The 17,802-nt window shown below is 38.1% G+C and overlaps 2 protein-coding genes across 2 annotated transcripts in view; one reads left to right on the top strand and one right to left on the bottom strand.

Annotated features, from left to right (window-relative positions):
* Window positions 1–17,802, top strand: part of LOC136238643 (uncharacterized) — a 277,251-nt gene that overhangs the window by 221,790 nt on the left and 37,659 nt on the right. The window lies entirely within an intron of this gene.
* LOC136238166 (uncharacterized) overlaps window positions 1–17,802 on the bottom strand; it is a 72,220-nt gene that overhangs the window by 17,827 nt on the left and 36,591 nt on the right. Inside the window, exons 12-14 of the mRNA XM_066028515.1 lie at window positions 11,054–11,326; window positions 6,589–6,750; window positions 6,098–6,154 (exon numbers count right to left, since the gene is read on the bottom strand). Coding sequence (XP_065884587.1) covers window positions 6,098–6,154; window positions 6,589–6,750; window positions 11,054–11,326 — 492 coding nt within the window. The remainder of the gene's footprint in view (window positions 1–6,097; window positions 6,155–6,588; window positions 6,751–11,053; window positions 11,327–17,802) is intronic.

The following is a 17,802-nucleotide window of genomic DNA, read 5'->3' as shown; positions in this document are numbered from 1 at the left end:
ACAGCACAGCTATTATACTGAAAGTGAAAAATCAATGATGTTCTATTAATTACAAAGAAAAGTTGTGCATGTATGAAGTGGGTAGACAGTAATAGTGCCATCAGTACAAGTTTTACGATAATTTTATTTTTCTGTTTTTATCTTTTCCAGCAAACTTCTGGATAGCTTCATCCATTGAAATATTTGCTGACAGGTCCCGTTCGATGGACAAGATAGCCAACCGCTCCTCAGACATTGTGGATCGGAAGAGGCTCTTAGTACGCTTAAGGCATGAAAATGACCTTTCACACTCTGCAGTGCTTACCACTATAGTGAGAGAAATTTGAAGAAGTTTAACCAGGGTAGGGAATGCAACCTTTAACGGATAGATTTCTTTGAGCACATCACTAATGGAGGTGAGGTCTTTTTCATCTAATGTACGTTTAGCTACTAAATATTCTGCTGTGAGCAAATCTTTACTAAGATTATATCCTTCAATTAAAGGTGCCAGGTGGTCTATATCAAGAAAGTGTACTGACTCTGGACTGCTACACTGGATTGCTTTCATCAGTGCCAGATTGTTACCCTCAAACCTTTTGCGAAGCTCAGACATCATGGCATCAAGAACTGGATAATATAAGGAAATCTTATACTCTTCATGACTCTCTACTGGCTGTCTTGATCCTACAGATTGCAGGATAACACCATGTTCAAGCCGTTTTGGCAATCGCTAGCTATGTTGGGGCCGACTATTTAGTGGGGAAACTTCAATGTTAAGTGAGGAAGCCACATCAATGACATATTTATACAACTTTCTTCACTCTCCATCACTTCTAAACTGTTGAAGAGTTTTCATGGTTCCCTCTACCAATTCAGCTGCTTTGGCCATGTCAGTTTGTGAACTCTGGAGCTGATCAGATAGTTATTTTGAGAGAAACAGCAATCGACTGAATGTGACAAGAGTTGTCAGGAACTTAAAGCAATGTACCTGGAGCAAAATTCCTTTGGCTTCAACTACTTTTACTTTGTCGTCACTATCAACTACTTTCTGCAGTGTTGCAAGGATATCCCGAAATGTACTACAGACTGCATCAACAGCAAGAAACCTACAGGCCCAACGAGTATCTGACAACTTTTGTAATTGACGAGGTGGTTTGTTGGGATATAAATGATGTTGCTGCTCTATGTACAATGTATGTACCTTATTTGTGGACATGAAAACATACAATGTTTCCATTAAGGCAAAAAATTCTGAGGCCTCCAATACTATTTTAGTGGTGACCACTAAAACAAAGTTCAAACAATGTGCATAACAGTGCACATAAACAGCCTGGGGAGCCACTTGCTTGATACGCTGTTGTACACCTGTGCAACACCCACTCATGACAGATGCCCCATCATAACCTTGAGAAACTATGGCACTTGTATCTAATTTATGTTCATTTAAGGTGCTTATTATGTGAGCAGCTAGACTTTCTGCATTCTGACACCTTGCTTCAACGTATGTTAGGAACCGTTCATGTACTGTTGCAGACCCTAGATCAACATACCTTAAAATAATGGCCAATTGTTCGATTTTGCTGCAGTCTCTCGTTTCATCTGCTAATATCTAATACATACCAGCCTTCTTGACATCTGCACAAATTTTGGCTTGGACTATGTCACCCATACAGCCTAATATCTCATTCTGAATCATGGGTGATGTATATTTTGCAGTTTTTGTTATAGCCATTCTTTTCCGTACTACTGGATCATGTTTTGCTATCAATTCAAACATTTCTAGAAAGTTTCCCCTATTTGAAGATTCTATCCCTTCCCTATGACCACAAATTGAGATGTTTTGCCTGCTACAGAGCAACAGTACTTCTGCTATGGTTTTTATGTAATGTTTGTTTTCTTGAATAACAACATCCCAGAAATTGTCTACCTGGTTTGGAAGCAAAGTGCCGCGCTTGGAATTAATTTTGTACCGTTCCCATGCCACCATAGCTTCTTTGTGGCTAAGGCTATTTGAGTGACCAACAAGAGCTCCCTTTTTACCAGTAGCATACTTCCAGTCTTTAAACCCAGATAAAGTAAATACTTGTTCAGGTCTACTCTTACCCATAGCACTCTGTGCACCAAGTACCCGACAAGGGTAGCAATAGCAAGCATCTGTCTCTACTGAATACTCTAGCCATTCATACTGTTTATACCAGGCTGCATTAAAGCACCTTGGTACTTTTGAAATCATAGTCGAGGGATACTTTGCTTTAACAGGCTGAACCGGAGGAAAGGCTATTGTTTCAGCAATATCTTTTGGCAAGCATGAAGAAAACTCAAGTGTAGTTGTACAGGCCAAGGATGAAGCACTACACACTTCAGTTGTGGAGCCAGTTGCAGCTGTGCTGGAGGTATCATTATTGGGCCCACGGTAATCCCCAAACAACTGAGACGTGCTACTAGTAGCTGTACCTATGGAGAAAGATTTGTCCAATGCTGCGCTACTACATGCAATTGCATGATGTGATTGTGGCACTTTCATACTCATGCCATCAACCTCGTCAGGACCTGGTGAGAATTGAGGTGAGAACCTAGTTGCAAAGCTGGTTTCTTCATCATCATCATCTGAACTATACACCATAACAGGTGTACAACAAGGGCTAGGGCTTTTAGACATTTTCACCAAAGCAGCATAAATTTCATCATCAATCCCATCATCATTATAAAACTCACCTTCAACTTTGGGATCCTCCCTCAAGTTGATTAGCTGATACTGTTCTGACTCTTGATTAGTAACTTTGCTTGTATCCTCACTGATATCAATTATTAGTTGAGACTCTTCATTGGAGGAAGGCCCAGGATCTTCTGTGGCTTTTGCCTGCTTCGCAGTGCACTTTTGCTTGACAAAATTAAACAATGATAGCTGCTTCACAGCACTCATATTAATCGCTAGACGAACTGCTGGAATTCTGAAAATACTGTCACAACGAGGCTATGCTCCATGATCGATGTCAACACGTGTTTAATTATATCACGTATAACAGCGCAATTACCTACCTGCAAATACAGAATGAAAACCCTTGGGAAAACCCCTAAAATAACCCTCGGGATGAGCGCTGGACACAACCTCGGACACAACTTGCAATACGTGCGAAATCTCAAAGATCTATTTAAAAGTTGGTGTACTTCGTGTGTGTGTATTCTAGAACAGTCTTTTGGTGTACAGCGAGTCCGGTGTACGGGTACAGTTCTTAAGCTCACGTGCTTAATAACTGGAAAAGCTGATGGTAGGGCAGAATATCTTGATGCCCGGGCACTGCTCTAATGTACTGGCAAAAAATTGGTGATCCTTCCGTGCCTACTGTCTCACAAAACTTCTTCCACAAACTCAGGTAGTTAGCTGATGTATGCAGTGTGTGGTATGCACTCCACATTTTCTCCATCTGCTTCTTTGGAATTTTCCCCTTGTATTTGAAGCATGATTCAATAGAATTCATTAGGTTTTCTCCACATCTTGTTGTTTCTGCAACGTTATCAGGCCGTTCAGTCCATTCCTTCATATCTTTTGCTGTATTAATTACATTTCTTGTTGTTTGTGATGGCATCGTGAAAGATTCTTCTTGTAAAATTGCCTCAATTCTACTTTTCACAAATCCACTAGCAGTACTACTGAGACTCTGTGCTGAATAAAACAATATACCTAACTAGGACACATGCACTTATAGAACAGTATAAAGTTATCAGTGTTTGAAATTCACTATGGTTTAATTTGTAAGTATTGGAGCTGACAATTAGTTTGTGGTATGTCACCATACTAATGCGGTAAACCACAACTTAGCTACCGACCACACCCTTTACATCATATAATTAGCTAGCAAATAACACAAAGCATGTAAAGTACATACCTGCCATTGCTACTGCTTTCAACTGTTTAACCGGAAGCTAAAATTCACTGAATTAATGCTCACTGATAACACGGATAGAAAGTGGTTACTAGGAGAATTTGAGCGCGTTTCCAATCCCGGGTGCTACGTGCCCATATATTATCTGATTATATCTGGAAAATTATAATGGAAAGCAACACGACTAGTATATAGGCTACTTATGCACTAATAGCTCTTGTCAGATGGCCAATCATATAAGCCAGTAAAAGTTTAACTACCAGAGTTGTTTGTAAATGCACCTGAAAATTCTGATTGCCAATGGGTCATGCAGCTAAGCTCTTTAACACGAACAGTAGTAAAAATTGGGAATTTTAAGTTGGATTAGGGATCAAAGAAAAAAATAATGAAGCAAATTTTCATGATCCCTAATATGATAGTTTTGTGGCATGTCATACCTATTTTTTTGCCAAAGCAGGGATTTTCCTACAGAGCTGAGTTGTAACAACATTATTCATAATCTTCTCTTGTTAGTTTTTATACTAGTTTGTTTAATTTTTGTTATAGTTACAGCTGTGATATGCACCTGTGACTGTTCTGCATCAAAAATGGCTGTTGTAATAGGGTGACTGCTTTATTAGAGTATCTTGAGTGGGCGTCAGACAACCATATTTTATGCCTGGTTTTTCACTGTGCTAAGAGACATTTATCATATAATCAGTACATAGCTACAGATATAGATTATTAAGGTTACGGAATATTTTAAAATGCGTGGGCAAAACAAATTACAAAACCTGCTTTAAACCACACAGGGATAAATAATTTCAACAACTATGTTGTGTTAGCAATACAACGAATTGCGCTTGTTTGTTTTTACTGCAGAACAATGACTGTTCTTGGGTTTGTGGTCCACAATAGAGCAATGTTTTATAAAACATGCCGCCAAAAACTAGACTATCAGATTACCGAATCCTTATAATTTCAACACAAGTAACCAAACAACTAAAATATTTAGGTCCTGTGGAAACAATTTTTAAAGTTACTGGTTGTATAGATGTTTTATTGAACTTTTAGTAGTTTTTTCGAGTGAAACAAGCTCTTTGACGGCTTGTATCTCTCTGTCACTGGGAAGAAACACGCCAAAATACTTCCACTGCACCTAATAAATTTAATATACAGTATCACTATGCCCCAGAAATGCCAATTGAGCCTACAGCTTTTGCTATATTAGGCAGTGGAAAAACATGGTAGTGACAGCAGGAGCTGAGCGATGTAGGGGGGCTTACTTGTGTTGCTACAACAAAGTGTAGTGTTCCACCTGCCTCAAACTACACTGTAGCTACATAAAAACATTAAATATGAAGGGCTTCACCTTCATTGTAAACTTTTCACGCTGCTAGACTGGCTTCTCGAGAAGTATCAATAGGCATTCAAAATTTTGAATGATTGCCCGTGACTATACCGTAACCTTAAGGGACATGTTCCTCAATCATTATTAGTTACATAGGTTCAGTGTCTATCAATTAATGCCTCTTAAAGTAGCTTGAGCGCTTTGTGGAATTTAACTATGGAAAGCTTCAATATGGAAAATTAATGCTTGATACAGTTTTGTTTTATGAACAAGAAGATGACCAGCATGATTAGCATGATTAAAGATAAAAGGAAAGGCAAGGCACAAAGGGCAGACACTTGTTGAAACTCCAAAAGCCATATGCTACTCGTGAGTTAAGAATTGTAACAAAAAATGGTGGTTGTGTACTGCTTTGTTTGGCCTGTGGTCAGGCAGGCTGGCAGGCAGACCAAAATTCGAGTTATGGTGATTTTTTTTATGTCTGGCAGTCTGAAAGTGCTTTCTTGCTTATAATGCTGTATTTGATGAATATTCTTGCTAAAAAAACATTAATATTTTTCCTAAAGATGATTTTCATCACATATGATGTCTCTAGGATGATTTTTAAAGGTGGCATTTTGAGCAGTGCCAGCCACTATAGGGATGATCCCTACTTAAATAGTACTACTGTACTGTTTGATTAGTGTAATTTCTGGATGTGTGGTAAGGAACAACATAATATACCAGCACTTTATCTGAAAATTGGTAATAACGTTGTATATTGTGAATTCTTATTATACTGTTGTTTTAGTCACACATTTCATTCTTCTTGACTTTTTACGCAAGCAATAATTTGGCATTGTTACATACTTTAAAAATAGTAAAAAGGGAAGTGATAATTATTATACATAATAATTGTACCAACCTTTCTCTAAACCATCCTGTTTGTTTCTTAACTGGTCTTGTAATTCCCTCTTTGATCCTGTATTTGAATAAGAACAAAAGCTGGAATTACAGAGATACAAAGATCTGTATTGTGGCCCGAGAACTATGGAGAGACAGAAATTTGTTATGATTTATCCACAATTAAAACTAGTTGCTTTGAGGTGAAGAACTTATTTAAATTGATGCAAAAGCTTTATGTGATGTGTTTGTACATAAATAGTGAACATCAAATACCTTCTCTAAGAAATGTGTTCATAGCTAACGTTGGGATTGTAACGTGAACAGACCAGACCACAAGATGCTATTTGTAGTAAATAGTTCAACTATGCACCATCTGAATAGTATTAATACACTGAAAATGATATGCACATATGAGGGTATACACATCCTATTAGTGTTAAGATACATAATATTATGTTTTCAGTAAACACAACAAATTATACACTAACTATTTCATCATCAGGAACAGACCTTGTCTGGTTTGTGACAGTAATGATACTGAAGAGTACTGTGGTGTCTGGTGGATTACTGAAGGTTGATGTGACCCAAATGATGAGCTGGTACCATCATCAGGTAATGATACACTAGTAGTAGTTGTAGTTACAGGTGAGGAGTCAATGACTAGTAACAGTTCTGTGATGAGAAGTAATGTACATGAAACATGATGAAATGTACAATCTATCAGATAGATGTTATCAGATAGATGTTAACAGAAATCAGTAAAGCAGGCTTGTGGATTGACATGAAGCCAGATTAAATGCACATTGTGGTCAATCTGGCTCAGGTGTAAAATGACTTGATCTGGCTTCATGCACATTAACTGTAGTATAAAAAGGTCTTTACTGGTAAGATACCTGTACTTATTTATAAACCACAATGAGACCCACAGTATTGTAATTAGCCTCACATGGACAATTAAATTACTATTAATTTTAGCTCATCAGTAAACACCAAGCAAAGTGATACATTTGTAAGGAAGATATTGCATGTTGGTAATCTTTTGCACTTGTTTCCTGTAGGATTCAAACAGCACTAAGCCATTATTATAGATTATAGACACATACATGGGATTGGAAACTCGCGGCTGATCCTCACCTACAGCCAGGTGTTAAAGCTGTTGTAACTCTCCAATGGATGGTATAAGAGAAATAATTTTTCAACTTGGGTGAATGGTGGATCATAACGACTGTATTACATGAATTACAGCCTTGTAGTAGTCTCCATTGCTGAGTAATCGGTACCACAAAATTCTTTGCTGTTGAATACTGGATGCTGCCTTAGGCCATAGCTCATAGCCCACTACGCGAAGAAGCATTTCACATTGATTTGGGTATGTGATATACATTGAACAACTTATAAATCCACAGGGTTTGTTCGTTTTTGCTAGGCACTATGAGTAAACAGTACCACAAGCATGTAGGTTAGGATCATCCATGAGCCTAAAATTCCACTTCGTGATAAGGCACTGTATTACCCAACAGGCTTATTTAATATTTCGCAACAAGACTTGCCTTGAGGATGGATTTGAAACGATTTTTGTGATATCACGTGACATGCTTCCAATTCCATGTGTGTGTCTATAATCTATGCCATTATCATAGCTAAAAGAAGCCTACTAATTTCTTCTTAGCTCAAGATGTACGTACGCTACACATCCATGCTGGCATTGGTTCTTCTTCTCTGCTGCCACTCTCACACATTTGTCAAGCCTCAATACTACATTCATCAAATCTATAAACCATCATCCTGCTCCATGGCTTGCTGTGACCTCCCAAATCTTTTGGGTAGGTGCTTGTTATAATACCCTTGATGTTTACAAGAGGAACTCTCAATACTAACACACTACTTGCTTGCCATTGTTTGAACGCTAGTCACTCATAATAGAAAATTTAAAAGCCATTGGTGACATTGTTAATTATTGACATAACCTCAAGTTTTTGAATCCTCGAAGACACATAATTTGAGTGTCTTTAACTATCAAACAGTACGGTAGTACTGTTTAAGTAGGGATCGCCTGAAATGAGCAGCGCTGCCAAAATGCTGCCTTTTAAAAAACCAGCCTAGAAATGTCTTACATAATGAAAATCACCTTTATGGAATAATATTAGTCTATCTAACATCAAATGTAGCATTAAAAAACAAGAAAACACTTACAGGCGGCCAGATACAGAATTTTAAAAATCGTCAAAAATCAAAATTTTGCTTGCCTCACTTACTCCATCGCTCCCTCACCCACCCACCCACCCACTCACTCAATTCACTCACTCACCACAGTTGTAAGCCTAGAGGCCAAATGAAGCAGCGCATGGTCAATTTTACACCACAATAACAAACTCACTAGTGGGATGTGCCTTTTGGGGTTCCGATGAGTGTGTTCCCTCTGCGCCTTGTCTTTTTTTAATCTTCAATCAGGCTTCTTGTCTTCTTCATTCAACGAAACCATATCAAGGCATAAATTTTTTTGTATCAACACTTTCTTTGAGCAGCATAATAGACACCACAAAATTATTTAAGGCGCTTAGACTATGCTACTGTACAGAGGTACTAGATCAGACATATGGTTGTGTGTCGTGCGGCCCAAGAAGCCGGCGCGCAACACCCATGAGTATATTGACAGGAAGAATGAAAACGCAATTTGTGCACCTCCGTAGCTCTGTGCTGCCTTGACAAAACAAGACGATTTTTGCTGTGGACACACCCACCAACTTCAGTACCCCACATACCACATTTGAGCGAAATCACGTCAGGCAATCTCGAGATATACGACTTCAAAAATTGGCTTAGTTTCTTCGGTTTTTTCTTCTTATTTTTCCTCTTTTTGCACACTTACAAAAACTGCTATAAAACACGACCACTATATCCGATTGCCTTGAAATTTGGCACATAGAAGAGTGGTATAAAGGTGCATCTCGGTACCAACTTTGGCTGGAATACAATAAACAGGCAAAGAGTTATTAGCGATTATTCACAAAAAATAGCACCAATATGTTGTCACGCCTACATGGTAAACCGCTTATGGGAAGAAACTGAAAATCGGTAGGTGAATAGGTTAATTATTGAACCTCAAACAATTTGCGGTTTGAAAGAAATCGAGCTAAAAACCAGGAAGATACAACGAAAAAACCAACACGGTGTAACAATTATGCAATTGAGATTAACTAATAAAAAACGACTACTTGTCACGCCTACCAGAAAAACCGCTTGGGTAATGCTTTGAAAATCGCTGTACAGATGGACTAATCATCTTAGAAAGGCTCTTCAGTGGTGTAGAAGAATCAGACTTAACGCCACAGAGTTATAACATGAAATCCAACTTGGTGTAGCAAGTGCGAGATCGAGATACTCTAATAGAGCAGTCATCCTAATAGAGTAGTCACCCTGAAGAGGATTCAAGAGATCAGCTAGAAACAAGTAACTTGTATAGAGATCAGCTACAAACAAATCACCCTGTAGAGAGTTCAGTAACAAACAATTCACCCTGTAGATAGATCAGCTAGAAGAAGTTACCTTGTAGAGAGTTTAGCTACACACAAATCACCCTATAGAAAGATCAGCTAGAAAGTCACCTTGTAGAGAGTTCAGTTACAAAGAAACCACCATGTAGAGAGTTCAGCTACAAACTAGTGACCCTGAAGAGACATCAGCTAGAAGAAGTTACCTTGAAGAGAGTTCAGCTACAAAGAAACCATCATGTAGAGAGTTCAACTACAAACAAGTGACCCTGTAGAGACATCAGCTAGAAGAAGTCACCTTGTAGAGTGTTCAGTTACAAAGAAACCATGCACCATGTAGATAATTCTGTAATAAATATACGTATTATATATAATTTGTACATTTACTGATAAAATTAGAAATATTTAAAGTATTTAACATCTGCTTCATCTTTTCTTCTTCCTGTGGCAAAGAAAGAAAGATAGGTTAAAAAAGTCCCAAAGCCGGCAAAAAGAAGTGAAATCTAATCCAAAACAACCAAGCTGTGCAGCCCTCAGAAAGACCATGGTGAAAAAAGGTGTGAGATCCAAGGTGGCGGCAAAGAAATGGCTGTGATGGTTGGTTAATGGTAAAAATTTTAATAACGACAATTCAGATGAATTTTGTGCCAAGACCAAGCGGCAACAAAATTCACCTGAATTGTTGTTATTAAAATGTTTACCATTAACCTACCATCACAGCCATTTCTTGGCCGCCACCTTGGATTTCACATCTTTTTTTCACCATGGTCTTTCTGAGGGCCGCACTCTATTTTTACAGCTTGGCTGTTTTGGATTAAATACCTGTATCTTCATGATAGATCATAAGGTCACACACATTCTTTATTCTATGCCCATTATTGACCTACTGATATCGATCTAGACTGCGATGATCATACCCATTTTAGGCTAACTGTATTTATAACGGAATAGTGACCATACACCTTCAAGTTGGTAGGCTGACTCAAGATACTCTAATAATCGATCAATACCACGATGACCACACTCCTTTTAGGACAAGCATACACCTTTGAAAGCTGACTCGAGATACTCTAATACAGCAGTCAACCTTCACGCGTTTATAGTTAGCTGTGTGCTTTAACAAAATAACTAAACAAACCAGCATATTAAAAATTATAAGGTTCAATGCCAAAGTAGGGATTTCCCACCGAGCTATGCTGTAATAGCTACCATCACTCATCTCTTGTTTCACTACTTTTTATCACTTGGATTCCTACTTCATTTTAAAATTTATATACTACAAACGATGATATTACATTATACCATATTAGTTAATTTTGTATCAGTGGTAAAGACTAAGTCTCTTGCAACAGGCAATTACATTGGTTTGTGCAGAGCTGGTTACATAATTTATATAGAATATTAATGATAGTGAAAGTTCTTACCATCCTACAAATTTCATATGTATCATACTACCTTAATGCGTACAAATATACTGTACCTACCAGATTTTATTTCACTGATCACCATCATCAAATGATGTGATGTACTAATAGTCTCCAGTTGATCACACAGATCAAGTAATTCTTTTTTACGGCTCATCCTCTCAATCAAACAATCCAGTATTATCTTATTAGCAGTAGTGGAGTTACTACTACTCAATATCATACAAATCTGATCATCACTGATATAATTCTGTAACTTCCCAACACTCTGTTCATAGTTATCAGGCATCAGTTGTAGTATAGTGTGGTAATGTGTCTTGAGTTGAGCAAAATCTACCAAACAGACAACATAACTGTATCAAACAGTGTAGTAGTACTGTTTAAGTAGGGATTGCCCCTAAAATGACATGCGCCGCCAGAAATACCTTTAAAATCAACCTAGAAACATCTTATGTGATGAAAATCACCTTTATGGAATAATATAGTCCACGTAACATCGAATATAGCATTAAATACAAGAAACACTTACAGGAAGCTAGATATAGAACTTAAAAAAAATCAACAAAAACTAGAATTCTGGTTGGCTATATAGCCTACCTGCCAGCTTAACCACAGTCACAAGGCTAGAGGCTGAACAACACATTGCATGACCACCAATTTCACCACAATAACAAACTCATCAGTAGCGTGTGCCATTTGGGGTTCTGATGAATGAGTGCTTGCCCTCTGCACCTTTCGTTTCCTTTTATCTTCAATTATTTTGGTCATCTTCTTCAAGCTAAGAAACTGTATCAAGGCATTAACTTTATGAAGTGGCTATATTTACGGGGCTGTAACGTAGGATTTTTTTTGCTATATTTACGGAATTATTAAGTGCGCATGTGTAAGCATTTCATGACTTAGTCGGTCACGGTGCAGATATTTATTAGTAGGTCATTTGTTGTATAACTCGAGTATCAAACATGCTAGTTGTATGAAGGTAAGTTTTTGGGTGAGTTCGAGGTGAGATAGGGTTGGAGCGAGTGAAGCAAGCGTCCCGGCGAAGCCGGGCCAACCCTAGCTCACCTCGAACTCACCCAAAAACTTACCTTCATACAGACAGTGAAAGTCATCATTGTTGTTTAACAGGCAAACGTCAGGTTAACATAAGGGTTAGGGTCGGTTCAGCTTTGGTTTCTTCTTCACTGGTATGGGTTAGTATTTTATATTTGTAACATTTAAATAGTACAAAAACAACAGGAGTAGTCAACAAGCACCGGTGGTACAGTGGTAGAGGGTGGGTACTCCAAACTTGGATGTGTGGGTTTGAACCTTGGTCACATCACAATTTTTTTTTCTTCGTTTCTTATACCTTTTTGTGTCACAATTTTTTCTAAGTTTTTTTTTAATAGCAATGACCAGCTAAATATCAACAGCCAAATAAAATGTAACAAACTAAGTCAAGAGATGCTTGCACATGTGCACTTAGGAATTCCGTAAATATAGCAAAAAAATCCTATGTTACGGGCCCGTAAATATAGCCACTTCCTTAATTTTCTGTATTAACACTTTCCCAGGGTTCATTTAGGGGGGCAGGGAGGGGAACTCACCTCCCTTGACAACTCTTGTTCTTACTCAATGAAAGTGCCTTAGAATGTATTAAAAGCAATCTGAGAGTCAAAAATTTCCTGGAGTGACATGTTATTTTCAGATACCTGAGAATGAGAGTATAAAATGCAAAACTTTCTTGCCCCCCAGACTTCCTAGATGCAGTGTGCATAAAAGTAAGCTCACAGATATTTACACTATCACCCCTCTTACTCTTATGAAACTCTCTTTTGCCCCTTTGTCATGTTCTAGATAAAGGCCTGTTTCCATATTTAGATGCTACAAATTTATAGCGGTTATGCTGCTGCTTTAAGAGATATTACTGGTAGACTGCATCTGCTCAATAGAATTCTTTTGCTAACTAACTGGACTGAGTCTAATAACAATAAATACCACACCCCATTAATGATCTAGTTGGACCAATAATAATTGAGGGTCATGTGATCTCGCTGTACTTAAAGCGACTGATCATAAAACAAATGTATGCCTCTTATTGGTAGCATGGTGAAAGACAAGACATAAAATGCTCTTTACAGATTGCATCTAGTTGGCTGAGACATGCCTGATATACTCTAATAAAGCAGTTACTCTAATAGCTACAACAGCCATGTTCGATCTTCTAATAGAACAGTCACATGTGTACTGTATACGTGTATATTTTCAAGGGGCACAATTTTCGCAGGTTTTACAGTTGTTTGACCGTCCACAAACTTTTCATCCTCGAAATTATTGATGATCAGGGCTGGTTCTCTGCTATATGATAGGTAACCTAAGTGTACAACAAGCAATCCTTGAAAAACTCCTGAATTTCTTAATCTGCGAAAATCACTTTCCTCAAAAATTTTTACATTATCATAGCTAAACTAAACAAAGGAGTGTATTTAAAAATGGTTATTTTAAAATACGAAGTACGGATCCAAGCAATAGAACATACTGAAACAAGATATATTAATGATAGTATTATAACATACGTAGCTCTGTGGGAAAATCCAAACTTTGGCATTACTCAAAGATAATAATGACATAGGGATTTCCCACAGAACTATGTTATATTACAGTAGGACCTCCATTATCCGAACACCTATGTGCCAGTTAAATCATAAAAGTGTTCAGATTTGTTCGGATAAATGAAGCCTATTCATCTATATACAGAGTTCTGTTCAATTACTCTAATAGAACATACACTTACTCTAATAGAACGCTCACCTAATGACAAAATACTCTAATAGAGCAGTCACTTATATTGTTCAGATAATCGAGCTCCTACTGTACTATCAGTATATATTACTAACTTAAAGTAGGGATCCAAATGATAAAAGTAGTGAAACAAGAGACGAATGATGGTATTACAACATAGCTTGATGGAAAAATCCCTACTTGGGCATGTTATAAAACAATCATTTTGACCAATGCCAAAGTAAGGATTTTCTCACTAATCTATGCTGTAATATCATCTTGTTTCAGTACTTTTAATTGCTTGGATCCCTACTTTATTTTAAATTAACAATTTTTAATATACTAGTTTTTTGTTATACATAGCATATAGCAAAACACTTGTGACTGTTCTATTAGGGTGATTGCGCCATATTTAAAGTATATTGAGTCAACCTCTCATTCAAGCTCTACACACCACCCAGAAAAGACGTCTGTTGAAACCAGCCTCGAGTAGTTTGAGTAGTACTGAGGGTCAAAAACTAGTAGTATGATAGTGTAGTTATCCACTGGAGGTGTTTGTTTGATTTTGCCTGATGTGCAATTTGGATCGGTTTTGTAAAATCTAGTGACATATAAATTATTTCTGGAGCATCACATGAGATTATGTGACCTACTAAGGATTCCAGCTAGTAAAGGGATGTGGTCATTATAATACAGCCAGACCAATGAGTGGTACAATCATCATGTTTGAGTAATTAGATTTTTACAGTGGCAGATACAGAAGGTTGTAATGGTTTACACCAGAACCTTCTCTGGAAAAATGTACGTGCCTGAAATCAGTTTGCGGAGGGCAGGTGATACCACATAGTTTGATGTCTAGCACTGTAGTGCATACTAAACTATAATATAAAGCTACATTCAACATAATAGCTATACATAACGACATAGCCAACCTTCAATGTTGCTCCAATCCTGCCCCTATCAGAATGGGAAGCCAGTGCTGCAGCAAGAGACTATTGTCATTACTAAATTTTACTATGCATCTTTGTAGTACATAGGGGTGGGTTAACCGGACTACAGCTTCTGCACTTTTATCCAGGCATCAAGATCAAGATACTTTAATAGAGCAGTCACTATTCGAATAGAGCAGTCAAGTAGTAAGAAGGATCTATATACATGATGCAGAGTTTGGAATTTTCAAGGTTTTGAAGAAGGAATATTTCTAGACTACATATACGTATGACATTGTAGTATTATAAACATGGCTGATGGGTTTATACTGCTATAGTTTACAGATATAGCCATATGCATGGGAATAGATAACTAGATCTCTTGTATTTATATCATGCACTTGGATTTATCACCACAAAACAATAGTTCTTGTGTTACTATTTGTGGCAGGCTACTTTCAGTTGGGTTAACTACAAGGCTCATCCTCGATGCACTTCATCGTGGTTAGAAACTGAATGCCTTGATTGTTTATTTAAAATATCATTTCATTATTTGCCAGTGAATTCATGTCTGTATGAGTATGTACAGTCTGAGGTGTAGCTCTAGCTATACATAGCTGCGTCCCAGAGGGATACATTACACACATATGATTATAACTTTAGTTCACCCATGAAATATAGCAATCTGTTGAGTTTTGGACCATTAAAAAGTCAAGATCTCTCAGTGGCTGGGGGTTGCCCAAGAAGCCAGCACGCAACACCATGCAGCACGCAACACTGTGAATATATTGACAGGAAGAAAGAAAACGTCATTTTCATGTATATGTAGTTCCATGATCTCTTATCCGATTGGAACCAAATTTGGTACAGAAGTGTCCGCGCAGTACGGGAGTCTACATACGAAATTTGAAGAAAATCACCCCAGCCATTTCTGAGATACGAGCGGCTAAACTTTAAGTTTTATTCTTTTTGCACACTTTGCAAACTCTACCATACGGTACTCCAATGAAGCTGAATTTTGGCACACCTGAAGGGCTCATTAAAGCAAAGCCATCCAAAACAGCTTACAGCTATAAAAAAGTGCGCATCCAAGTAAAACAGAGATAACTGTGATAAAAATTAATGATGTCATAGTGCAGCCATGTGTGAGGTATGCAAATTGTAAAATTAATATTAATCAGATAATACAATATTATTGTTAAAGTGTTAATGAGAACAAACCAGCCATTCTCGAAAACATATGTAACAATCTCAATGAAACTTTTAGAACAGTTTAAAGACACATCTTACATGCCAAGCAAGTATTGCAGAAAACAGCAATGTGTTTTGTAATTGACTTCTAGGTCAACTGAGGATGACTGAAACTTTGTTTGGTGCAGAAATTATGACTGTAGGGTAATGATGTATGGCAAAATCGATGATGTGAATCTTGAGGCGATCGAGAGAAGATGGAAGTGATAGTAGAGCAATCAAAGTTCGGAATACACAAAGGAATGCAAGGCATATACACCTGCGGTTGTGGCGCACGTGATAAAAAACAACAAAAAAATGAAACCTCCCCCTTGATGTTGACAATCTCAATCTCAAAACAGTCGACATGGATTTGCTTTATTGTTTGTGTGGTAGTTACTAGTGACATGATGAGTTTAACTCTAGAGTTTCAGAGGGATAGTATAAATGATGGGTAAGTTACAGCAAGAGTACATAATAATAGAAGAGGGAGGAGAGTGTCTAACTCTCAATATAGGCTGTACAAACACACAGCGCTCAAACCCTCCTACTTCAATCCATAGAACAGCTAGCCATATATCAATACCTTTTTGTGAACAGAAGACTGTTAATATCTGTTGATTGAAGCAGTATAATGCTGAAGCCTACTTCGGAGGGCAGCGCCTATAATCGAGATAGCAGCACCGTTTGTCACCTTTGGTGGCTATAGATGATTGCGTAATGTCTGAGCGCTGTGTGTTTGGCGAATCTATAGCAGTTAGACACTCTCCTCCCTCTTCTATTATTATGTACTCTTGGTTACAGGCAGGCCAAATTTGACAACGTTTGTTCCTGCAAAATCCTCATGTGTAGTGGTCACATCATTTATTGTCTGCGGTGCGCGTTACTGCTTTACTGGCCACGTGATTCACTACCATGAGTCTTGATCTCAGTACCAAGTTTGGTGAGAATCCAATAAAGAATCATGGAGTTATGACCAATTATTCGCATAAAATAACACTGAATTTCTATCATACCCACAGGGTAAACCCCTTGAAAGAATGAGCTGAAAATTGCTATGCCAACGGAGTAACCATCGTAGGAGTGCCTTTCTGTGGTTTGAAAGGAATCGAGATAAAGACTATCGAGATATGACACAAAACCCAACCTGTGTCACAATTATACAATCGAGTTTCATGTATTTTGCATTCTTTTGTATTTTGTAATTGTTTACACAGGGAAAACAGCTTCAGGCTGTTCTTCAGCTGTGTCCTGTAACAAAAAACATACAATAAGCTACACACGCATACACACGCATACACACCCACACACACACACACCTTATCACCTTATCAGAATAGCAGGGTCCTGGTTCCAAAGAACTGGATCTGGCACAATCTTAGCTTGAGCAGTAATGCTGGTGCCGGGTGAGATCACTTTCACGACGGAACATTCTGCCACATCCACAGTTTGTTTTGGTGGAGTAGGCTGACTGGAACAGTACCTACGATGTCTGGTTAAATCTCCAGAGCGATTAAAAGGTTTCCCACAGCCACAGACAAAAGAGCCAGTGACCACCCTATCAACTCCTTAGGATGAAATGGTTTGGCACAAATCATGCCACCTTGAACGATCCGGTGCTACTTCATACCAACTGAGAGCATCCAACCCCATCCTCTGAACATCCCTCAAAACTACATCTCTCCACTGCAGCTTAGGTCCGTGAGATGGTCTAGTAGTCAAAAGGTCTCCAAACAGCAACTGCTTAGGTAAACGATCATCACCCATCCTCGCCACATGACCCAACCAGTGCAGACGATGCTGCACCAGTAATACACCAACTCCATCAGTCATTCCAAATTCCACAGCCAACTGCTCAGAAGAAATGCACTCCCTCCTCTGTTGATG

Source organism: Dysidea avara, chromosome 11 (genome assembly GCF_963678975.1).
Source record: "Dysidea avara chromosome 11, odDysAvar1.4, whole genome shotgun sequence".
NCBI lineage: Eukaryota > Metazoa > Porifera > Demospongiae > Dictyoceratida > Dysideidae > Dysidea > Dysidea avara.
The sequence above is the reverse complement of the archived record's forward strand: the minus strand, read 5'-3'. Positions and strand labels throughout refer to the sequence as shown.